Below are 10,000 nucleotides of genomic sequence, written 5' to 3'. Positions count from 1 at the left end.
ATAAACTCCCACAATGATATGACTCCCTTTTAGCCTACATAGCCTGTGGTATGTGATATGTATCTTCCATCCATCTCATCTACACCTCCAGGGGAAGCAGGAATCAACGGTCGCCCAGGCATGGATGGCCCGAGGTACTACTGTCTCCAGCATGCTATATATATATATATATATATATATATATATATATAAAGCTTTGGATCTAAAATGCTATATCCACCATTTTAATGAATTTTCACAAATAATTTATTACATTTTGTTTTTAAATACAGTAGAGCTTCGTAATTGAGTATTGTTATATAAATTATCACCACTCAATCAAAACAAGACAATGGCATTTTGATTGATATTACCTGAAATACACAATTAAATAGCATGACTTTTTAATTCAACTTTATAGCGTTCTGAAACCAAACTCTTCATGTAGTGGTACTACACCACATAATGCAAAGGAATTCAGCAGTTTCAGTAGAATGCTAATATTTGTGTTATACCTTGAATGATTAAATGTACAAACCAGATTGAATTTCTGTAACAGCAGTTTTTGTTCACTGTTACAGGGGAGGTCTGGCTCAAGAGGAGAGAAGGTGAGGAGGATATATTTATGTTTATGTTTTTGAGAAGGTGAGGTGTTTATGTTTATGAGAAGGTGAGGTGTTTATGTTTATGTTTATGAGAAGGTGAGGTGTTTATGTTTATGTTTATGAGAAGGTGAGGTGTTTATGTTTATGTTTATGAGAAGGTGAGGTGGATATGTTTATGTTTATGTTTATGAGAAGGTGAGGTGTTTATGTTTATGTTATGTTTATGAGAAGGTGAGGTGTTTATGTTTATGAGAAGGTGAGGTGGATATGTTTATGTTTATGTTTATGAGAAGGTGAGGTGTTTATGTTTATGTTATGTTTATGAGAAGGTGAGGTGTTTATGTTTATGAGAAGGGGAGGTGGATATGTTTATGTTTATGAGAAGGTGAGGTGGATATGTTTAAGTTTATGTTTATGTTTATGAGAAGGTGAGGTGGATATGTTTATGTTTATGTTTATGTTTATGAGAAGGTGAGGTGGATATGTTTATGTTTTTGTTTATGTTTATGAGAAGGTGAGGTGTTTATGTTTATGAGTAGAGAAGGAGAGGTGTTTATGTTTATGTTTATGAGGAGAGAAGGTGAGGTGTTTATGTTTATGTTAATGGTATTAAGCAGATGCATTTGTCTGTACAGTACCATACTATACATCACTAAAGTATCTGCATCAACAGAATCACAACATAAAGAGGGACATGGATAACCGTGGTATGGTTAACAAAATATGTTTATTTTATAAGTAATCAGAAACAATTAAGAACTGCAGTCGAACAGATGTCTAGGGCTGACGCAATGTATGTTACTGCATGGATGTAATGTAGGCATCAGTAGTTACGTACTAGTTGTCAAGTGGCTGTCAGTTACCTTACTGGTTGTCACAAGGGTTGAAGAGCTAGTGCTTTACTGGTTGTCAGTGACTGATAGTTAGTGAACCTACTAATCAGTGACTATTTGTCAGTTACCTTTACTATGGTTGTCAGTGACTGTTAGTCAGTTAGCCTTACTGGTTGTCAGTGACTGTTAGTCAGTTAGCCTTACTGGTTGTCAGTGGCTGTTAGTCTGTGATCCCTACTGGTTGTCAGTAGCTGCTCCTTCCTGTTCTTGTGTTGTGTGAAGCTCTATCTCTCTGAGTCTCTTTTTCTTTCAGGGAGAAAGAGGAGAGTGTGGCGCCCCTGGGGTGAAGGGAGATCAAGTAGGTTGTGTGTGTGTGTGTGTGTGTGTGTGTGTGTGTGTGTGTGTGTGTATGTGTGTTCCTGTGTATGTGAGACAAATAATTTGTGTGTATGACCCGTCTCCCACCCTCAACCCTGTGGTTTTGTGTGTGTATTTGTGTGTGGTGTGTGTGTGTGTGTGTGTGTGTGTGTGTGTGTGTACATCTGTGTGTGTATGTGTGTGTGTGTGTGTGTGTGTGTATGTACGTGTGTGTGTGTGTGTATGTGTGTGTGTGTACATCTGTGTGTGTATACAGTATGTGTGTGTGTGTGTGTGTATGTACGTGTGTGTGTGTGTGTGTGTGTGTGTGTGTGTTTCATTTATTCACTATGTTTCGTTTACTTCCCAATAGGGAGCTGATGGACCTCCAGGGCCAAGAGGACCTAAGGGAGACCAGGTGGGAGCAGACGTTCATCAATGTGTGTGTGTGTGTGTACCTGTGTGGGACTCTGTTTTTTAAAACATTCATCATGTTGATATAAACTGTGACTTCTCTCTAGAAGAACATACAGTACGGCACACGAGGAGGATGGGGTAGAAGCAGACAATGTTCTAAGATCTAGACTCCAAGGTTCTAAGATCTAGGATCCAAGGTTCAGCTTTCACAGAGATCTCAGAAAAGAAAGTTCTATGTACAGTATATGAATATGGGATTGAGAGTCCCCGATTTGTAATGATAGTATATTGCATGGATATGGTAGTATATGCTAGAATATTGCAGTTGCAATAAACGTTCCTTAACTAATAGATGAAGTTAATTTTGATGGAGTTTACAGATGATAACACTCTGATACAGAAATAGCTCAGCACCGTCATTTGCACGATGGACATGAAACAAGTTTTTTTGATGATTTTTCAAGATGACAAATGATTTTTAAAATATTTTTCAAGATAGGAACTTGTCATCACACACACACCCACACACACACACACACACACACACACACACACACACCCACCCACCCACACACACACACACACACACCTCAATAATGTTTTGTAACAACCTGTCAGAATGCGAGTGAAACCACCACCCACATCCATGTGGAAGCGATGAGCAGTCACACGTGGACACACACACACACACACACACACACACACACACACACACACACACACACTCTCTCTCTCAGTCGGAAGCTCTCTCTGAGGCTGTGCGTCGATGGAATGTGATAGTGGGATTCTCCGTAATCTCCGTAATCCCTGTGCCGGTGTGTGGAAGCGGTGGCGCTCAATCCTCCCCCAGGGGCCTTTGTTCCTCTCTGGGTCCGACAGGATTAACCCACCGGCGGCACACACACACACACACACACACACACACACACACACCCACGGGATTAACCCACCGGCGGCACACAAACACACACACACACACACACACACACCCATGGGATTAACCCACCGGCGGCACGAACTTGGGCACCGGATCGCCCAACCCTCCTTCACCACAGCGCTGGCATGACCGCAGCAGAGCCCAAGCTCTCTGTTGTGGGGTGTGTGGAACTCGGTGGGGTGTTTGTGTGTCCTGTATCGCTGGCCCGGTGTGTGTGTGTGTGTGTTTCTCTCTGGCAGGCCAGTGTCATTCTATTATCCCCGGTAATGAAAACACACTGGGGCTCGACACACACACACACACACACACACACACACACACACAAACACACACACACACACACACACACACACACACACACACACACACACACACACACACAAACACACACACACACAAACACACACACACACACACACACACACAAACACACACACCCCCACACACACAACACACACACACACACACACAAACACACACACACACACACACACATACACACACACACACACACACACACACACAACAGAACACACACAAACACACACACACAAACACACACACACACACACACACAGATCGTTGCAGGAATAACAGCCTCTGGCTCGGACAGTTTGAAAGGTACCTTCCAAAACAACCAGTCTGTTCCCTGTGTGTGTGTGTGTGTGTGTGTGTGTGTGCAGCAGTAGCAGGTTGTGTGTGTGTGTGTGTGTCTGTTCCTGGCATATCCTGCTGTTCTCATGAGGGACAACACTATGAACACGAGGTCAACCGTGAGGTCAAATAAAACCTGGCTTTAAGAGACTGAGCTTCAGCACTGTGCCAGACCTGGGTCACCTGCGTCCTCTGTCACACGATGATGTGATGATCTGAGTCCTGCAGGTATGTGCATCCAAATGCTATAATATTGAAGATTTTTTCGTTGGAAAATGATGTTTTAAGTATGTAGAAGCAAGTTGGACTAATAACTTTTGCGAAGGATAACCGAGATTTTTATTTTTCTGAAATAATTGCGGCCCGGCCAAACAAATGAAGCGGTGAAACCGCGGCCTACTTGGAATGAGCGAGAGTTTGATTTTTGAAAAGAAAATATGAACTGCTTTTGAACTTTTTGAGTACTGATGAATTAAGTCAAGGAATACATAGTTTGTGTGATTTTTGGAAGTTTATTTTTTGGAAACAATGGCCGATTCTGCCGGGTCTGAAGTAACGTCAATTGAAGTTCAAGATATGACTGAAGTAGCGCGTTTGCGCGCAGCAAGATCAGGGAAAATGTCTCATTTAACACAGAGAATGAAAATACTGAAGAATTTAATGACTGGTAAGGAGTTTATTGAGGAAGTCAAAGAAAACATGCTTAAGTTTAATGGATTTCTTGAAGAGTTTGAACAGTTGCATCATACGTTGAAAAGCTTGATGAAAAGACACTTAATGAAGACGATGACATTCGCAAGTAGCTGCTTTTATTTCGAACATAACAAGATGGATTTCAACCGTAGAAAATCCTACTTCCCCTAACGCAGATGATGTCACTACTTCTGCCACACAAGTGGAGCCTTCGTTATCGCGGATTGCTGAAGACGCAGACGCAGAACTTGAATTCGACGCACAATCGCTTAGGTCCGGTAGTTCCGCGTCTTTGCGCATTACCGCCGAAGCCGAACGAGTGGCTTTGCTGACAAAAGCCTCCAAATTGCAGGAGAAACATGCTATTGAGGAGCAGGAGGAATTAGGAAACGAAGAGAAACCTTGTGTAGAAATTGAAGCCACTAATGCGAAAATAAATTATCTGAAAGAAGCTGAAAAGAATGTGTATGCTCCTGTTCCATTTAAGTCAGTCTTAACTCACACACCTGTATTAGGGTCAGAAGCACCCGACCCTGCACAGTTGGATGATGAGCTGCTTTCTTTTCTTGAAAGTGACTCAGTAGTCAGACCTAAGGCAGACACTCAAGTTCAGTTTCCCCTGCCTTTTCCTGGTCCAGATAAATATCGCAGTGGGCATGTTTTACATCCTAGGCCCAGTCTCTCTAGTGATATTTGGCCACAGGTGCAACCCACCTCATCCTATAGTCTTCCTACTGCCACTACGTCCTCTGCCACTGCCACGATGCCCTCTGCCACTGCCACTGCCACGATGCCCTCCGCCATTGCCACTATGCCCTGACTATGTTCTTCTGGCATTCCCCCTGCCACTACTCCAACTGCCAGCTCAGCCCGAGGCACACAGTTTACTGTACCTCCACCTCAGCCTGGAACACCCTCCACACCCAGCTCTCTGTATGACACCCATATGATCAGAGTCTTGGAAAATCAAAGTGAGTTAATGAGAATGCTGATGAAACAGCACATTTTATCCACCTTACCACAAGGTAGTATCCCAATCTTTGATGGCCAAGTCTTGGAGTACAAGTCATTCATTCACTCTTTTCAAAATATGATAGAGCGTAAGACTGACAATGACAGAGACAGACTGCAGTTTCTTATTCAGTATACTAAGGGCCATGCACAAAAACTGGTTAAGAGCTGTGAATTTATGGCTCCAGATAGAGGCTATCAGAAAGCCATGCAGTTATTGAAGGAAAACTTTGGACATGAGTATAAGATTTCTTGTGCTTATTTGGAGAAGGCTCTGTCTTGGCCACAAATAAAATCAGAAGATTCTAAATCTCTACAGGATTATGCCATGTTCCTCAGGAGCTGCTGCAATGCAATGGAAGAAACATCATACATGGAGGAGTTGGACACTGTGTCCACGATGAAAAGTATTGTCCTAAAACTGCCTTATAGGCTCCGAGAAAGGTGGCGCAACAAAGCTTATGAGCTGCAAGAACAGCATGACCGCAGGGTCAGAATTTTAGACCTTGTCTCCTTTATTGAAAAGCAGGCTCGCATAGCTGCTGACCCGTTGTTTGGTGATCTTCAAGATCAGACAGCCATTAAAGGAAAGACTAAAGCCCCAGTTAAGACACAGACATCTAAGTCATCTGGCAGTAGCTATGTCATCAGTGTAGCACTTCCTCTTAAAGACGCAAAGCCTGAACCCTCCTGTCATTTTTGTAGCTCCAAGCACACACTAGACTCATGGAAGATGTTTATGAAAAAGGCCCATAGAGATAAGCTCAGTTTTTTAAAGACCAAGGGCATATGCTTTGGATGTCTCTCCACAGGGCACATCAGCAAAGATTGCAAAAGGCGTCTGACCTGTAATATGTGCAAACGAGCCCATCCAAGTACCCTCCATATTGAGCCTAAAGACAGTGCAACCAAGGAAGCTACAGGTAGCGCATCAGCTGAGTCATGTCGTCATATAGGGGCCGGAGACCAAGAGAATGTGCTCTCTATTGTTCCTGTCAAAGTCAAGGCAGCAAAAGGCAGCCAGGTCATAAAAGTGTATGCACTCCTGGATCCTGGTTCTTCTGCCACCTTCTGTTCTGAGGAGCTCATGTCACGCCTCCACATTAGGGGCAAAAGACACACATTCTTCTGCGCGACAATGAATCAGGAAACTAATGTTCCAACTCATGTTGTATCAGGTCTGGAAGTTTCAGCACTGGACAGCAACACTTTCTTGCCCCTCCCCTGACACCTTTACTCAAAAGGAGATGCCAGTAACCACCAGCAGCATCCCCAAGCAGAATGACCTGGCTCATTGGACTCACTTGAGTAGGTGACTATCCCTCCATTAGTTCCAAGGTAGAGCTGTTGATTGGCACAAATGCTCCAAACCTACTAGAACCATGGGAGGTGATTAATAGTCAAAATGGGGGTCCCTATGCAGTTAAAACCCTATTGGGGTGGGTTGTGAATGGGCCGTTGAGAAGTGTGTCTGGCGGTGGTGACTGTGAAAGTGTGACTGTGATTTCAGTGGCGAGTTTAGAAAAGCTGTTGATCTCACAGTACAATCAAGATTTTCATGAGGTTGCATCAGAAGAAAAAACTGAGATGTCTATAGAGGACAAGATGTTCTTAAAGATGGCCAATGAGGCAATGCTGAAAGATGGGCATTACAGTCTAAGATTACCCTTAAGAAGAAATGATGTGCTCATGCCAAGCAATAGGCAAATGGCAGAACAGCGCCTCCACAGCCTAAAAAAGAAAATGAAAAAAGATGAACAATTTAAACAGGAGTATGTTGCATTCCTCAGTGACATCTTTTAGAATAACTATGCTGAGGAGATCCCACAGGAAGAACTTGCACAACCGCCAGGAAAGGTATGGTACTTGCCACACCACGGGGTCTACCACCCCAAAAAGAAAAAACTCAGAGTGGTGTTTCAGGGTGTGTCCCTCAACACGGAATTACTCCAGGGGCCTGATCTGACTAACTCCCTTGTTGGAGTGATCCTGAGGTTTCGAAAAGAGCGAGTTGGAATCATGGCTGACATCAAATCGATGTTCCATCAGGTGGCTGAGACTATTCGTCACAACTTTTATGTGGACGACGAGCAAAGTCTGTGTCCAAGGAGTCTGACGCCATCCAACTGGTAAAGCATCTCACTGCATTGTGCAGTAAAGGTGGGTTTCAGCTAACTCAGTGGGTCAGCAACAGCCGGGCAGTTTTAGCTTCCATTCCCAAAGAACACCGGGCAAAGGGGATTAAGTCATTAGATCTCGACAAAGACAGTCTGCCTGTTGAAAGAGCCCTGGGACTGCAATGGTGTGTGGATTCTGATGAAGTCCAGTTCAACATCAGTTTAAGTCAAAAACCACACACCCGCAGAGGCATACTTTCTGTTGTCAGTTCAATCTTTGATCCACTCGGCTTTCTTGCTCCTCTCATCCTTCCAGTCAAGCAGTTACTACAGGAGCTCTGCCAGAGGGACTTTGGATGGGATGAGCCTTTGCCACCGGCCGTATCAGAGCGATGGATAGAATGGACCAGCAGCATGGAAATGATCAGAGGCTTCAGCATGCCCATGGGCGGATGTATGAACTTTCGGGCCCCTGGGCCCAGATGTATTAAGGGCCCCCCACTTATTGTCGTATATGTGAAAATTTCAGAAAATTTGTTTGATGTGATTTCCTGTATTCTGGTGCATTTTGGAGATGGCCAATACTAAATTCAGTCAGATTCATAGCCTACATCCTGATTTGTTGATATTGAGGCAATGATTCAATGCAAAGGCTTGGGCTTCAGGGCCCCCTCAAAGTCAAAGTCTGCTTTATTGTCAATTTCTTCACATGTCAAGACATACAAAGAGATCGAAATTACGTTTCCCACTATCCCACGGTGGAGACAAGACATTTTACCAATTAGGTCCACAGACAAACATAACATTCAAGTAAACAATATAATAAGTAAATAAGAAGGCACATACAGTGAAGAAATAAGAGCAGCAAAAAAATGGGTTGAAATTGTGCAATTTTGCATACAGTAGACAGTCCCCTGACCCCTTGGGCCCGTGGGCCTGGGCCCAGTAGGCCCGTTCAGTAATCCATCCCTGAGCAAGTGAACAGAATGCTGAGGAGAGAGTTCCACATTGACTTGAAGCCCTCAGTCTTTTGGACGGACAGCCAAACAGTGCTAAAATACCTGGCGAATGACCAAGCAAGATTTAAGACTTACGTGGCAAACAGGGTCTCGTTGATCCGGGACAACACAGAACTGTCTCAGTGGAGATACGTGGGCACTAAGGACAATCCAGCAGACGACTCTTCAAGAGGATTGAGTGCAAGAAAATTCATGGAGCAGAGGAGATGGATCCATGCACCTGAATTTCTGTGGAATCTAGAAGAAAGTTGGCCAGTAGGAGAGGCACCGGGCCCCATGCTTCAGGATGATCCAGAGGTCAGGTAAACCACTACTGTATGCACAGCAGTGGTGAAAACTGAAACGCCTACAGACCAGCTTATTTCTTTCTTTTCAAGTTGGATCAGGTTGCTAAAGGCAGTAGCCTGGTACTTCAGACTGAAGACTGCTTTGTCGGCACCCGCTCAATTAAGCAAAGGTGGAGCATTAAGTTGGAAGATTTCAGAACCCACTTTGGTGGACAGCTCCTCACGGCAAAGGATCTATGGATGCAGAAAAGTCCATCGCCATCTTTGTTCAGAGGCAAGCTTTCTTTCCTGAAGTTGCATCCTTGCAGATGACCCCGCCTAGAGTACACAAGAACAGCCGTTGTGCAGGCTTGATCCTGTACTGGACGGGCGCTTCAGAGTAGGTGGCCGCCTGCATAGATCGGCCTGAAGAGACTAAACACCCCTGTATCCTGCCCAAAGACTCTCATGTCTCACTTCCTGCCCAAAGACTCTCATGTCTCACTTCTCTTGTTAAGACACATTCACGAGCACAGTGGACACAGTGGCAGAAACCACATGCTTGCAGAGCTCCGCAGGAGGTACTGGGTCGTAAAGAGCAACACAGGAGCGAGAAAGGTGCTCTCCAAATGTGTCAAGTGTCGCCGTGCAAGGGGCAAAGCAGGTGAGCAGAAGATGATTTGCCTCCCACCCTTTACCAATGTCGGATTGGACTACTTTGGCCCGATTGAGGTGAGGCGAGGGAGAAGCGCAGTCAAAAGGTATGGAGTTATCTTTACTTGTATTTCCAGCAGACTTTGAATTGATAGATAGATAGATAGATAGATAGACACTTTATAGATCCTCAAGGGGAAATTCAAGCCTGCTGAATTGCTGCCTGCTTATTCCGTTTACCACAAAGACTTTATTGCAAACCATTGCATTTTTATTTTGTATTTTTGTTTATTTACAATAAATTATCGACAACAGTTAAGTCAAGCTCTCTCTTGGATTACTTGGATGCGAGTTGTGAGTCTGACAATGCACCACCTGCTTTCTCCTGTGGTTGAAAACAAAGACAAATGGAAATAAGATAATATAAGAAAACTCTGTTTTTCGCCACTACATGTTCC

At 44.0% G+C, this 10,000-nt stretch overlaps 1 protein-coding gene across 1 annotated transcript in view; it reads left to right on the top strand.

The window, feature by feature from the left end:
* The window catches only part of col28a1a (collagen, type XXVIII, alpha 1a), a 39,473-nt gene that overhangs the window by 8,771 nt on the left and 20,702 nt on the right, over positions 1-10,000 (top strand). Inside the window, 4 exon segments of the mRNA XM_048229730.1 lie at positions 92-134; positions 542-587; positions 1,731-1,775; positions 2,148-2,192. Coding sequence (XP_048085687.1) covers positions 92-134; positions 542-587; positions 1,731-1,775; positions 2,148-2,192 — 179 coding nt within the window.

Source organism: Alosa alosa, chromosome 20 (genome assembly GCF_017589495.1).
Source record: "Alosa alosa isolate M-15738 ecotype Scorff River chromosome 20, AALO_Geno_1.1, whole genome shotgun sequence".
NCBI classification, from domain to species: domain Eukaryota; kingdom Metazoa; phylum Chordata; class Actinopteri; order Clupeiformes; family Clupeidae; genus Alosa; species Alosa alosa.
The sequence above is the reverse complement of the archived record's forward strand: the minus strand, read 5'-3'. Positions and strand labels throughout refer to the sequence as shown.